Genomic DNA, 15,615 nt, shown 5'->3' with positions numbered 1-15,615 from the left:
GCTACAGTTAGTAGTTTCGGGTCGTCGTGCGATTTGTTTCTCAACACGACCGTTATGACAAAAACCCAAATCCAACTTACTAGCGCACATTAAAGTCCATGACTGACCTCGCTAACTACACGGGCACAGAAGTAACTGAAGATGATTGACAACAACAACAGTTGCGTGGTGTTTTCAGGAAAGTAAAGCTGTATAAAATAAAAAGTTACAAATCACCCATTTTTCATTCTAGCTTGAAAACAAGTTTTCTCATAACTTCGGAAACAAATAAGCGGTTCCCGGCACTGAATATTTAATGATATTTGAGGCGGACGCGGTGGCCCTGGGATTTGATTGGCTTGGGTTTGTCAGTGGAGCGAGTGGGGGTTTGGCCGCCCCCCCCCCCCGGTCACTGACTCGATGTGGTATGACCCGGTAATTTAAGGTGCTGCCAGTTGCCCACAAATCCAAGTACAGAACCAACGGGCTTTTTTTTTTATTTTGCGCGTTGAGTAAAATCGGTGATACCCCCTAAACCAGCCTTTTCGTGCAAATGGACACCGAAGGAGCGGTGAGTGGCCTGGGCAGCGTCGCCACAGCTGGAGCGGAGCTGGATGGGAGGTGGGGGCAGGAAAGGGTCGCCGTGAAGCTGTTTTCTTCACACTTGGGAAGAGGGGTTGTCTGCTCCAACCACCGGTCCGATTCTAATCGGACTTTAAATCGCAGATGCAGCGCCGGCTGGTTCCTTCACTCATTTTTTTTTTAAATGTAAGCTATTAATAAATCTGGGAGAGACAGAGACATCAACAATTGCAACTTGATCTGGGAGGTGGGCGAAGCTCGGAAGGTGTGCTGGCAAAACATGGCCACGCCGCCGCACAATCACGACGCCCGTGTGAACGGAGCCGTCACGGCGACCGAGCTTTTAGGCGAGGATTTCATCTTCGGTGTGTTTATTTTTGAATTCGGTGTTATTTGACTAGATCACGTGCTCCCACTCTGAATTTGCGGGAAAAGAGGTGCGAAATTTAGCCAGCGTTCCCACCGTCGGAATAACACATTTTTAAACAAGATCGAAGATAGTGACAATTTGAAGGAATCTATTTTTGAATTGATTCCCTACTTTTCCGGTTGTTGTTTAGTGATTTTAATTCGATGATGGCGAGGGGGGGGGAGGTTGAAGGAATGGTACTGCATAGTTTGATAACTTACATTGCCGGCGATGTTTATAGTAGGTTTTAATTTGTAACGGCCGTGATAAGTATGTCCGACATTGGCACCTCCATGGTGTTGGGGGATTTTTTTTGTCGGTCTATACTGTGGGAGTTCGCGAGCGTCGCCTTTTCCGCAGATTCCCGCCAAAAGCCGTTGCGCGGGCGCACTCGTTCCAGTTCTCACCAGTTTGGTCCGATCCCAGCGGCTTACCTCTGGTTATAAATCGGCGTGGCCGGACTACTTATATAATAAACCGGTGTTGAATAAAGTATTTCATTTACAAAATAAAAGGGTGAGCGGATTTTTTTTCCCCTAGAATGTAATGGGTCAGACGAGATTCGCTGCGCCGCCTTCGATTCGTAGCCCCAGAATCATAATTTGGAAATAACTGGTTTATTTTTGTTGTTTCTTGTGATTTGCTAATTTGAAAACAAACTGGGCACACCAAGGCTAAAGTGGCGTCGTTGCCGTTGGCAGGGAGAGGTGAGAAGCGGGTGGCGAGCCGCGTACACAGGGCTAACGGCTGCCGAACTCGCGCTTGCGCCGGTGAGGCGGTGATTTACCAACACAGGGATTATTGTTTGAATAAATTTAAACCTCCCGATTAACAACTACACGATCGAGTTTGTAGATATCTTATATGAACGGTTTGACCAGTTCAGGCAGCGTTACCAATTGCGTTGTTAATAATGGAGCGGATGTGTTTTCTTTTAATCCGAGTTGTTTTTTATTCCCTTTAACTAAACGTGGGTAGTTCAAAATTTGAGATGCTTGAATTTGTTTTAAAAAGGAAAATCATGGATACACTTGTTGAAACTTTGGAAGTGAATTATGCATGGTTCTTGGGAGTGCAGGTAAGAGCTTCTCGTGGTTACGGAGAAGTTCAACTGCTTTTCCAAACTAGTTGACGCGGAACTTTAGGTGAATGCGAGGGCAAAACAAACCGTAGAGCTAGAGCAAATGTAAAGATGTAAATTTTACATATTTCAAAATATATAATATAAAAATTTTTGTATGAAACATATTCTACAAAAGTGATAAAGTTGTATTTTTCTTCTAGGTGTACGTCAGAAATTAAATTTGATTTTACATATAAGAGAACGCTATCGCACGATCATTTAGACATTTTCAGATTACATGACTGGTTCACTAAATGTTCCCATTTCGATATGGTGATCTGTCTTACATATTGTTTACTGCACCGGTGTAACACTGGGTTTGTAAAATTCTTACTGTCCTTTTATTTAATTGGTAATTACTGATAATCTACAAATACCAGAGGCGTCTTTCGATTAAAGGGAAACAGGCTTGTAAAGCTTTATGGCACATTAACTTTAGAGAAAGGCAAGGAAGCAGCCCCTATGAACTACACTATCAGAAATGGCATAGGACCTCAAACCTTGCTCTTATTGGAATTAAAGAAATTCTGATTTCACCAGTACCTATTTCTCTCTCTCTGTCACTCAGTCTTCCCTGCCTCTACCAAACACCTGATGGAAGTTAAGTCAGTGATGGCCAGTTAAATTTTTTTGATTTATTTTAATCATGAGAATTGCAATCCACTATTAGGATAGACAGTTTGTATCTAGTGGGCTATTTGAATAGGAGAGTCCAACAAATCTATTGAGGCCCTTTGAGTAGTTGGACTGAAAATACATCAAGTGTAATTTTCTGTTTAAATCATTTAAATACAAGTTGCAGGTAACTTTTTTATTCATATTCCAAATGAATAAAAATCCAATGAAATATATTAGGAGATTGCAAAAATAAGGTTACAAAATTAAGCCTAAACAAAAATTAATATAAACCATTCACAGTGTGTAAATTCACATTTTTGATTAATGTTCACGTGATAGTCTTTTAAAAAATTCAAATTGAAAAATGAAAATGATTTTAGTTGGAAGATCTTGGTAAGATATTTCTGACAAAATGCTCATTCTTTTATCTCGAATTTCAGTGACAGATTGCATACGAAAAATGTCAAAATATTGTCTTCTTCCACTTTATTATTAGCGTTCTGTGTATGTTTTATGCAAAATTAATTAATTGTTTAGGCAAGGTAACTAACGAGACAGCAAAATAAGTTGAAAGAAACAATAATGGAAATTGAAGAAATACCGAATTAAAGACAAACTGAACAAGTTAATTGAGGTTGAGAAGTGATTGTACAATAATATAGTACTGTAAGACAGGGGAAATGTCTGCTTTGTGGCCAGTGCTTTAAATATTAACCCAGCAATAACATGGAAATAATAGGATAGTGCAAAAAATGTGTTACTAACAAATATGATGCCAAATGTGACTCCTTCACAAGCTAACAAAAAAGGCATCAGATACACATTGCAAGCTTTTTTTATCCCAGGAACACTTGAGCTGAACTGATACTCAGAGTCATAGAGATGTACGGCACAGAAACAGACTCTTCGGTCCAACTCGTCCATGCTGACCAGATATCCTAACCTAATCCACTCCCATTTGCCAGCACTTGGCCCAAATTCCTCTAAAGCCTTCCTATTCATATACCAATCCAAATGTCTTTTAAATGTTGCAATTGTATCAGCCTCCACCACTCCCTCTGGCAGCTCATTCCATACATGCACCACCCTCTGCATGAAAAAATTTCCCTTGGGTCCCTTTCATATCTTTCCCCTCTCATCCAAAACCTATGCCCTCTAGTTCTGGACTCCCCGACCCCAGAGAAAAGACTTTGTCTATTTATCCTATCCATGTCCATCATAATTTTGTAAACCTCTATAAGGTCACCCCTCAGCCTCCAAAGCTCCAGGGAAAACTGCCCCAGCCTATTCAGCCTCTCCCTATAGCTCAAATCCTCCAACCCTTGCAACAGCCTTGTAAATCTTTTCTGAACCCTTTCATGTTTCACAACATCCTTCCGATAGGAAGGAAACCAGAATCGCACGCAATATTTCAAAAGTGGCCTAACCAATGTCCTGAATGGCTGCAACATGACCTCCCAACTCCTATACTCATACTTTGATCAATAAAGGAAAGCATATGTGGGCAGCACGGTGGCACAGTGGTTAGCACTGCTGCCTCACAGCGCCTGAGACCCGGGTTCAATTCCCGACTCAGGCGACTGACTGTGTGGAGTTTGCACGTTCTCCCCGTGTCTGCGTGGGTTTCCTCCGGGTGCTCCGGTTTCCTCCCACAGTCCAAAGATGTACAGGGTTAGGTGAATTGGCCATGCTAAATTGCCCATGGTGTTAGGTAAGGGGTAAATGTAGGGGTATGGGTGGGTTGCGCTTCGGCGGGGCGGTGTGGACTTGTTAGGCCGAAGGGCCTGTTTCCACACTGTAAGTAATCTAATCTAATCATACTAAATGCTTTCTTCACTATCCCATCTATCTGCGACTATACCTTCAAGAAGCTATGAACCTGCACTCCAAGTTCTCTTTGTTCAGCAACATTCCCTAGGACCTTCCCATTAAGTGTATAAGTCCTGCTAAGATTTGCTTTCCGAAAATGCAGCACCTCGCATTTATCTAAATTAAACTCCATCTGTAACTCCTCAGTCCACTGGCCCATCTGATCAAGATCCTGTTGTAATCTGAGGTAACCTTCTTCACTGTCCACTACACCTCCAATTTTGGTATCTGCACTCATGATAGTCCAGTGAATTCAGTGGTTGTAGAGAGTTACTAGTTACTTAACTGTCTTCTTTGGGTTATTACGTATACCTACAGAATTGTACAGTCAGTTCTGCTATAATGCATTTTCACACAATCCCATGTTAGAAGAAAATCGTGTAATAGTACCATTTAAACTAATGGGGCCGGAAATGTGTTATAACTAATATATGCTTTAAAAGGCCCACTTTAGAAACAGTGTCCCTGGTTCGTAAATCGCATTATAACGAATTTGCATTAATGAAATGCCATGTTATAATAGTAGGACTGTCACAATATCGGCACAGGTATGCTTTGTGACATTGCTGGAGCTTGTGATATTTCTGTCTTTCTCTCCATGCACCTGAAGTAAGCAATCGCTCTTTTGTTGCATCTGCATCAGCAGAATCTCTGGATGTTGTCAGAACAACTGACTACTTTGCAAAGCTACAAAAACAATCCTTATTTCATTCAAGAGAATGGTGTGATTCACTTTTGCTTTAAAGAAAGTACAGACTATATATTTCATTAGCAAATCAAACTTTAAAGAAAATAGCTGTTGCAACAATTAGTCACTTGTCTTATCTGAGCAATGGAATTGACATTGACTTTCGAAAGTTTAGTATGGGTTTTGTAAACTCTGCAATAGTAATTAAGTTTCTGCTTCTTCTGCGACAAAAGTAGATAGAGGTGCACAAGGTTTGTGAAGATTTGTAGCTCAGGTTGAGATTTAGGGTGTAGGTTTGCTCGCTGAGCTGTAGGTTTGATATCCAGACGTTTCATTACCTGGCTAGGTAATATCATCAGTGGCGACCTCCCAGTGAAGCGAAGCTGTTGTCTCCTGCTTTCTATTTATATGTTTGTTCTGGATGGAGTGCCTGGGGTTTTGTGCTGATGTCATTTCCTGTTCATTTTCTGAGGGGTTGATAGATGGTATCTAGATCTATGTGTTTGTATATGGCGTTGTGGTTGGAGTGCCAGGCCTCTAGGAATTCTCTGGCATGTCTTTGTTTAGTCTGTCCCAGGATAGATATGTTGTTCCAGTCGAAATGGTAGGTTTTTTTTCCTCCGTGTGTAGGGCTACGAGGGAGAGACGGTCGTGTCTTTTTGTGGCTAGCTGGTGTTTGTGTATCCTGGTGGCTAACTTTCTTCCTGTTTGTTCTACGTAGTGTTTGTGGCAGTCCTTGCATGGAATTTTGTAGACTACGTTGGTTTTGTCTATGGGTTGTAGGGTCTTTTAAGTTTGTTAGTTTTTGTTTGAGAGTGTTGGTGGGTTTGTGTGCTACTAGGATTCCGAGGGGTCTAGGAGGTCTGGCTGTCATTTCTGACACTTCTTTGATGTATGGTAAGGTGGTTAGGGTTTCTGGCTGTGTTACGTCTGCTTGTCGTGGTTTGTTCCTGAGGAATCTGCGGACTGTATTTTTTGAGTATCTGTTCTTCTTGAATAAGTTGTATAGATGGTTCTCCTCTGTTTTCCAAAGTTCGTCTGTGCTGCAGTGTAAGGTGGCTTGTTGGAATAGTGTTCTGATACAGCTTCGTTTGTGTGTGTTGGGATGGTTGCTGGTGTAGTTAAGTATTTGGTCAGTGTTTGTCAGTTTTCTGTATACGCAGGTGTGTAGTTCTCCGTTGTCTGTTCTTTCGACTGTGACGTCCAGGAATGCAAGTTTGTTGCCGGTTTCTTCTTCCTTGGTGAACTTATGCCTGTGAGGGTGTTGTTGATGATGTTAAAGAAAACAATCTTGGAGCCTCTGAATCAAGTGTCCATTCTAATCCACTTGGCACTTGCAATAACTCTTCACAGACTGAAATAGGAATACTTTGAAAGAAGAAGTAGGGCCAGAGTAGTAGATTTGTGCGAAGTAAATATGTCAAAATGGTTGATTAATGGTGTTATAGCTTATCTATTTAGTTTAGTGTTGTTAGGTACTAACATGGAGGATCAGATGCCTTATGGATATGTTTATCTTCATGCAGTTGTCATGTGTACAACTGTAAGTAAACTTGATTTTGTAGAATTTTGCTAGTCACAGCACTTGAAAAATAATTTCTTAGTTTATCATTTTTTTTTCCTTTATGAAGTTGAATTAATTGGCTGAAGTTCATAGAACAAAATGTACATTATAGAAAGAATAGCCAAAATATTTATCTCCTTCTATACTTGTAGTTTTGATGCATATGATTTTGAATAAAGCATCATTGGTAGTTTTATAGAAAAATACCTAATAAAACTTTTTTTTAAACTCTTCTTCAAAAATTAAGGATTGTTGCAATGTAATCGCAGAATGTAGAACCAAAGGTATAAATAATGAAAAGTACATTTAAAACCAACATTTATTTATATTCAAAGGATAATAACTATTTAGAACCACCTGTTGACGAGATTAGTAGAGGCAAGGAAGCAGGTCTAGCTTCTTCAAAATATTGTTCAGTATTAAGATGGAAAGATTAGGTTACCGGAGGATGAACAATGCTGAACCTCATAGCCTTTTCTAGTTTTTGTTTCTTGTGTTCTTAAAGGATGAAAATAAAAATTCAAGCAGAGAAACTGACTTCATTCTTGCTGCAGGTTTTATAATTAATGAGTTTGGAAATTTTCACTTTCATGGCTTCCTAAATTTACATTCATCATCATGAGAAAGTGTCTGTGGAGACCTTTGTGCTTGGGCTGGTGGGAGATTTCAGGCACGACATGTTGCAAATATGAATCTTAACAGTAGATCACAAAGAAAAATAAACAGACATTGAATAATTTTCCAACTTGGGAGAAGGTACATGATTTGGTGCGACCTGTATGGAAGAAGGAAAATAGGATTTAACAATCTCAAAATAAAATATGAAGTGAAACCACATTTGATTATAGCTTTTGAAATAGTATTTAAAATTTGAATTTGAAAACAGCTTTAGTTGATTCCATCCATACAGTCATTATAAAACTAATGAAAGTAAGGCCTTGGAAGCGACTACAGATTTGCTTTACATTGTTCTAGGAACTGATTTTGTCAGTAATAGCATTTATTATAGTTCTAGTGAGTTAATGGATTTATAAAGGAATCATTTTTCTTTTACAGCAGCAGAGTTCTAATCTGCCACAGATGGATTCTTCATCTCCATCACCAAACCCAGTTTCTCCAGTGCCGTTGAACAATAGCAATCCAACCAGTGCCCCAAGATTTGGAACAGTCATTCCCAATCGGATTTTTGTAGGAGGGATCGATTTTAAAGTTGGTTTTTCATATATTCTAATTCATTAGTAAAATTAATTACAACTAAATAGAAATTTATAGGTACAAGAATATTTGTGTTTCAGGTAGCTGTTTTTCACCCCACAGACAAATGAAAATGACCTAAGAAAATTTTTTGCTCAGTATGGAACAGTTAAAGAAGTCAAAATAGTAAATGACAGAGCTGGCGTTTCTAAAGGGTGAGTACAAAATAATTTTGAAAAGTTATTAATCACCTCCAAAGACGGTGTCAGGAATGGCTAACAGGGAAAGCTTCATTGTACACGTTGAATCAGAAATGTGCATGAGATTGAAACAATTAATTCAGGCTCTCAGGAATATCAGTTATTTTCAGGAGTCTGCATAATTGGAGAATAGATAAACTAACATTTTCTATTTAGTGTTAATAGCTGGAATTATTAGTTTTTCTTAGTGTTTTCTTTGTGTATCCTAGATTCCATAGATGACATAAACCACATTCTCACTTTGCCTCATGTGGTTTATGTTGTATGGTTCGTCAAATGAGATGAGCTTATGTGTCATGGTTGTATAGGAATGGCAGATCCCTGGGGTTCCATATCTAGAAGTAAGACACCAGGTATTCTTTGAGTAAGATTACTGAAAGGAAAATTTCAAACTGAAAAGATGATTTTTAGGTTGTTTTGTGGTGTACCAAGCAAGTTAATAATTGGAACAGGAGAATTATTAATAAAAATCTCAAAATATTTTCTTAGCATAAATAAGAAACTGTTTCCAGCAGCCAATGGATCAGACATTTCTATATGTAGAAGACATTAAGTTATATAGAAGTTCAGAATAATAACATTTAGACAATTGAAGATTGTTGACAATATTACAGGCTTCTAAATGTTAAAGGACAGAAAACACATTTGGAAGGAGAGCTGTATTTTGTGATGGATATTTCAAAAGAAACTGGAATATATTTCCAGAGAATTGGAAGTAGTTTATTTCCTGCAATCTGTGATGTAGTTCTTCCATGAAAAATAATTTTAATTATTTCAGTTTTCAATGGGAGTTGATGGTTATCAGGGTAGGCAAGAATGTGGAATTGAGGCTGCAATCAGAACAGCTTCGATCTTGTTTAATGGCTGAGCAGGCTAGAGGAGCCAAATGGCCTACTCTTGCTTGTACTACATATGTTCATATAAATCATGTATGGATAAAACTGCCAAAGCCGAGTACCTCTCATTTGAACTTTTTATTTAACAGAAATTATGTATTTTTAAATAAATAAATTTTTTAAACATTTTGGAGAGGCATACAAAATTATTCTTTGTCTCCTGTGTCCTTAGTCATTACAGATGGGTAATGTTCTGAAGTGGTTATATTAGAAATAATGAAAGAGCTTTAACCTGAATTAAGAACTTGAATTAGGAAGTTGCATTATCATCTAGCTGTTTTGCATCCCAAGCCAGTAACATAGTATTTTGGCTGAACTTGTGATGTGATGGAAATTTGCGAAGTAATGTTCATCTTGTGTGACGCTAGCAGACAACAAAGCATTCAATTCATTAACCTTTTATGAGAGTCAGGGAGAAGGTAATGTAAGAAGTAGGAGCAGGAGTAGGCCATCAGGCCCATCAAACCTGCTCTGCTAAATGATAAAAAGATTTTGGTAGAATATGAGTTCAAATCAACCCGAACATGCTACCTATAAAATGCAATTTCATAATACGATACATTAAGTTGACTTGAACATACCCAAGCCATTTGTAATAAATATTCAGGACCTCCTGATATTTGTTAATGCAAATCCTAGATCTTAGTTCCTTGGGCACCTGATTGTACAACTGTAACTTCTACCACAAGTTTAGATATACAGGAACGATCATCATTGGCGTCCTAATTGTTTAAAAAGAGTTGTAAACTTACTATTTGGTTGAATAAAGCTCCATGAATATAAAAGGGAAATATTTTGGGCAGGGAATAAATCTCAGTTTTGACCAATGTTCAATTCTAGCAGTTCATCAAATAGGGTTAAAAAAAACACAGCAAAGACATTTAAATGCAAATTTGGCTCACATAAAAGAAGACTGTAGAAACAAAGTTCTTAGCATGCCATCTAACAATACTTCAAAACACAGCAGTTGCAGTGTGCAAATTGATAAGAGTTTTGGTGGCAACAGACTTCTAGTAGCTGTAGAGAGACAAAGAAGTATCCTCCTCCATCATGAAGAGACTTTGGAGTGCAGGTTTATAACTCCTTGAAAGTAGAGTCACAGATAGGATAGTGAAGAAGACATTTGGAATGCTTTCCATTATCGGTCAGAGTATTGAGTACAGGGGTTGGGAGGTCATGTTGCAGCTGTACAGGACATTGGTTAGGCCACTGTTGGAATATTGCGTGCAATTCTGGTCTCCTTCCTATCGGAAAGATGTTATGAAACTTGAAAGGCTTCAGAAAAGATTTACAAGGATGTTGCCAGGGTTGGAGGATTTGATCTTTAGGGAGAAGCTGAATAGGCTGGTGCTGTTTTCTCTGGTGACCTTATGGAGGTTTATGAAATCATGACAGGCATGGATAGGCAAAGTTTTTTTCCCTGGGATGGGGGAGTCCAGAACTAGAGGGCATAGGTTTAGTGTGAGAGGGGAAAGATGTAAAAGAGACCTAAGGGGCAACTTTTTCACGCAGAGGGTGGTGCGTGTCTGAAATGAAGTGGAAGTGGTGGAGGCTGGTACAATTGCAACGTTTAAAAAGGCTTTGGAGGGATATGGGCCAGGTGCTGGAAAGTGGGACTAGGTTGGGATATCTGGTCGGCATGGATGAGTTGGACCGAAGGGTCTGTTTCCATGCTGTACATCTCTATGACGCTATGTCATCTATTGGGAGCTCATGAAGATGCCAGAACTCTAATTGGCTGTTTCGCTGACAGTCCTTCAGAAACCTAAGTATTGAAACAATTCCAATAATTATAAAGAGAACTGTGATCAGTCCTACCACAAGAGGGTCCATTCTGATTTCCATTGGATTAGAACTTGGCCTCCCATTCACTACCTTTTTGGTATTCGCCAAATTCCCCTCTACATGCTGCACAGAAAATGAAGTGGTTGCTTTCTTGATTGTGATGCTTTTTGTGGCTGTTGCTTTCATGGTGATGGTGATGGGCCTTGTATGGCTGGTGGACAGGGGCATGATGACTGGATGTCACTTCAGAGCCACTGGATGTCATGGAAGTTGATGTGGTCTTGGATGTTGGTTGCATTGGCAGAGTTGTAGACCTTGGGGTTTGTCCAGTGCTAGTTGTGTCTTTTGATTCCTTCTGTCCTGCAGGCATTGTAAGAGACACACTAGTTGATTTAACTGTGATCTTACGCGTGGAGTCTTTGCCGGTTGAAGACCTTTTCGCAGAGATCTCTGCTGTGGGATTGCTGTAATTTTGATAGTATTCAATGTCATTTCTGTTTGACTCAGCTACAGAGCCAACACTGGCAATCACAGATTTTGTAATGGGACTACTGGTACTTGTATGACCTTTTCCAGCAGGTGTACTAACCTGAGTCTCTGTTTCATTTCCTGTTTGTTAGGTCACTCCTTGTATCATTATTGATCATCCCATTCTTTTGTGAGGCCACCGATAACTAGTACATCCGTCAGCATGCTGATAGTTAACTTTTCTGATGATAGTTAAAGCTAATTTCACTTTTCAGGCGTAGTATAGTGGAAGTAAAAGCCATAGTATTTCCAATGTCAGCTTGATGGACATTGTCGTTGATGTTGTTGGCTGTTGTTGCTGTAGTTATTAGTTCCTGTTACAGTTGAGGACAAATTAAATGCCGATGATGTTACATCACTGGACATTGCTACTATTGAATCAACTGAGCTTATGTGATTTCCACGAGAAGAGATGAACAGTGTAACAAAAATACACAAACAGGTCATCCAGCAGTCCACTATTTCCATCCTCGCTATGTTCCCAAAAGCTCAAACTGAATTCCCAACAAAATAGCTATAAGTCGCCTGTGACTGAGTCACACAATAGGACAAAAAGAGTTCCTCTGTCTCAAAAGTCTGAGTAAATGAGTATTTCTCAAGAAAACATTTGCCTTTTGAATTATTCTCACTTAAATTTCAGTTGAAATGTTGTATCTACAGTATCAAGGACCAGTGCATGAAGATGCTCCAAACAAAATCATATTGGAAAGAAATTGGTTTGAGAATTATCGAACATGCACTTTAGTTTTACAAAAGAGAAAGTCTATAGTTGGCAATTAGCACTAATAACCTCCAACAGAGGGAAAGTATATTTACACTTGAATCAAGAAACTGTGACACAGCAGAGGAATTGCAACTAATGGAGTTCTTGCAAACATTTGGACCATTAGGTATTAGAAGTCATTGCTCGAAAAAGGAGTATTTATGGAGTTTAATGATTTTGATTTTCTTCTGCTAGCACTCTGAGCATTTTTTTTTTGAGTTCAAAGTGGAGAAAAAGATGTGGAAACCCTTAATGTCTTCAAGTTGAACATAACTGTCTACTTTGCAAATAAGGTTGGAGGAACTTAATGGCATCTCCCATCATATTCCCTACAAAAACACTGATATTAAATACCAAAATGAATGATGACCTAATCTTTCATACAGGGCAGCATTAATTCTAATGCCTAAAAGGGACAGGCAGTAGCCATCGTGGGGGACACAGAAAGGTAAATTACATTTGCCCCAGTTGCCCTATCAATGTTCAGAGTGTAGATCTTCTGAATTGAGATGAAGGAAAGCAGTTTGTACGTCTGTTGGCTGTAGTTGTGTTGGGTAAGAGCTGGCAGCAGAATGGAACTCAGTAATTGAAAGAAAATATATATTCATTCATGGGATGTGGGTGGCATTGGCTGTGTCACCATTTATTGCTCTTGAGAAGGTCCTTGTAAACTGCCGCTTTGAGCAGTTGTGATCCATTAGGTGTCAGTATACCAAAAATGCCATTAAGGATGGAATTCCAGGATGTAGAACACTGATCTATTTCTGACTCAGGATGGTGAATGGTTTAAAGGGGAACTTGTAGATACTTGCGTTTCCACGTATTTGCTGGCCTTATCTGTTTAGGTGGTAGTGAGTATGGGTTTGGAAGGTGTTGTCTAAGGACTATTGGTGAATTTCTGCAGTTAATCTTACAGATGGTACACATTGCTGTCACTGAGCATCACTGGTGGAGGGAGTTAATGTTCAGGTGCCAATCAAACAGCCACTTTATCCTGGATGGTGTTGAGCTTCATGAATGTTGTTGGAGCTGTACTCATCCAGGCAAGTGGGGAATATTCCATCAGATTCCTGACTTGTGCCATGTTGATGGTAGATGTGCCACAGCATTCTTAACCTCTGACCTACTGTTATAAATGCAGTGTTTCTGACAAATGCAGTTCAGTTTCTGGTCAATGGTAACGTCCAGGATATTGATAATGGGGGAATTCAGTGATGATCATCTCTTTGAAGGTCAAGGGGTGATGGTTGGATTCTCTTTTGTTGGAGATGGTCACTGCCTAGCATTTCTCCCGTGCTTATTCCTGCATACCCTTCTCCAAGGGATTTTTCTGCACAGAGATAGGAAATAATCTATGTCATCTAGAAGAACAGATGAAGCAAAAAAAATGCTGAAATGGATAAGTGTGCAAAGTAAGATTTATTCAGTCCGTTTGTCTTCAATTTGAAAGCTTTCTTTATTATTCATTCAAGGGAATCTGGGAGTCAGTGGCTCAGCCAGCAATTGGTGCCCAACCCTAATTGCCCTGGAATGGCTATAGTCTTTGGATGTAGGTATACACACAGTTCAGTTAACTAGGAAGTTCCCGGAGTTTAACCCAATAACAAGGCAAGAATGCTAATATACTTTCAAGTTAGAATGTTGTGTGCCTTTGGAGGAAACTTGCAAGTAGTGGTAATCCTTTACTTCTGATGCTTTTCTAAGTTGTAAGGTGCTGCCAAAAAAGCCTTGGTAAGTTGCTGCCTTACATTTTGTAGATGGTGCACACTGCTGCTGCTGTGGTAAAGTGAGTGAATGTAGTGGTTGGGTGCCAGTCAGCAGGCTGCCTTGTCCTGCATGCTATCAAACTTCATGAGTGTTGTTGGAGCTACATACATCCAGGCAGGTGGAGTGTGTTTCACCACATTCCGGTCTTGTGCCTTGTAGATGATGGACATGCTTTGGCAGAATTTCTAGCTTCTGACATGCTCTTGTAGCTGGAGTATATCAATAACTAGTCTAGTTCATCCACTTGGTACTTCTGGCTAAATATGGATTCAAGTACCTCATCTTTTGCATATATGTGCTGTACTGTCTCAGCATTGAGTGTAGAGACAAACATGGAGCCTCTCGTCCAGTGAGTTGTTTATTTGTCCAGCACCATTTATGACTAGGTGTGGCAGGACTGCGAAGCTTAGATCAGATCCGTTGGCTATGGAGTCATCACCTTTTGTATGCTTCTTCTGCTATTTGACATGTAAGTAGTCCTGTGTAGCTACATTGGCTAAGGCTGCAGTTTTGGGTGTATCTAGTTGTTATAGTCATAGAGATGTACAGCATGGAAGCAGACCCTTTGATCTAACCCATGCATGCCGACCAGATATCTTAAATTAATCTAGTCCTATTTACCAGCACTTGGCCTTTATCCCTCTAAACTCATCCTAATCATATACCCATCCAGATGCCTTATAAATGCTGTGATTGTACCAACCTCCACCACTTCCTCTGGCAGCTCATTCCATACACACAACACCCTTTGTGTGAAAAAGTTGCCTCTTAGGTCCCTTTTAAATCTTTCATCCTAAACTTATGCCCTCCAGTTCTGAATTCCCCCACCACAGGAAAAGACCTTGTCTATTTACCCTATCCATGCCCCTCATGATTTTATAAATCCCTATAAGGCCACCTCTAAGCCTGTAACGCTCCATGGAAAAGAGCTCCAGCCTATTCAGCTGAGAGTCATAGAGATGTACAGCACGGAAACAGACGCTTCGGTCCAAACCGTCCATGCCAACCAGATATCCCAATCCAACCTAGTCCCACCTGCCAGTACCCACCCCATATCTCTCCAAACCCTTCCTATTCATATACCCATACAAATGCCTCCTAAATGTAATTGTACCAGCCTCCACCACTTCCTCTGGCAGCTCATTCCATACACGTACCACACTCTGTGTGAAAAAGTTGCCCCTTGTGTCTCTTTTATATCTTTCCCCTCTCACCCTAAACCTATGCCCTCTAGTTCTGGACTCCCCAAACCCCAGGGAAAAGACTTTGCCTATTTACCCTATCCATGCCCCTCATAATTTTGTAAACCTCTATAAAGGTCACCCCTCAGCCTCCGACACTCCAGGGAAAACAGCCCCAGCCTGTTCAGCCTCTCCCTATAGCTCAAATCCTCCAACCTTGGCAACATCCTTGTCAATCTTTTCTGAACCCTTTCAAGTTTCACAACATCTTTCCGATAATGTGATAAGGTAAATACATTTATTTATTTCCAGACAGTCTAGTCACATTTTATCAGTTTTAGACATGTTCTCTTAAAATGATTGCCTTTTTTGTGTCTCTGAAATGCTGAATGTTTAGAAAAATGAAAGT

General features: G+C 39.8%; 1 protein-coding gene and 1 pseudogene across 2 annotated transcripts in view; one reads left to right on the top strand and one right to left on the bottom strand.

The window, feature by feature from the left end:
• The first annotated feature begins 439 nt into the window (after positions 1–439).
• Positions 440–15,615, top strand: part of LOC122551279 (protein boule-like) — a 161,006-nt gene continuing 145,830 nt past the window's right edge. Inside the window, exons 1-3 of one of the 2 annotated variants that reach the window (XM_043692928.2) lie at positions 440–550; positions 7,889–8,041; positions 8,150–8,241. In XM_043692928.2, the coding sequence (XP_043548863.1) occupies positions 533–550; positions 7,889–8,041; positions 8,150–8,241 (263 nt within the window). In that variant the 5' untranslated portion in view covers positions 440–532. Of the gene's footprint in view, positions 551–890; positions 927–7,888; positions 8,042–8,149; positions 8,242–15,615 lie in introns of those variants that run through there. The other variant, XM_087988692.1, reaches the window with a different exon arrangement.
• Positions 10,193–11,963, bottom strand: LOC148149548 (uncharacterized; annotated as a pseudogene).

This window comes from Chiloscyllium plagiosum, unplaced genomic scaffold (assembly GCF_037043375.1).
Source record: "Chiloscyllium plagiosum isolate Xiang-an unplaced genomic scaffold, Cpla_swu_hap1 HiC_scaffold_7, whole genome shotgun sequence".
Taxonomy (NCBI): Eukaryota; Metazoa; Chordata; class Chondrichthyes; order Orectolobiformes; family Hemiscylliidae; genus Chiloscyllium; species Chiloscyllium plagiosum.
Note: the sequence above shows the minus strand (reverse complement) of the source record. Positions and strands in the feature narration are given on the sequence as shown.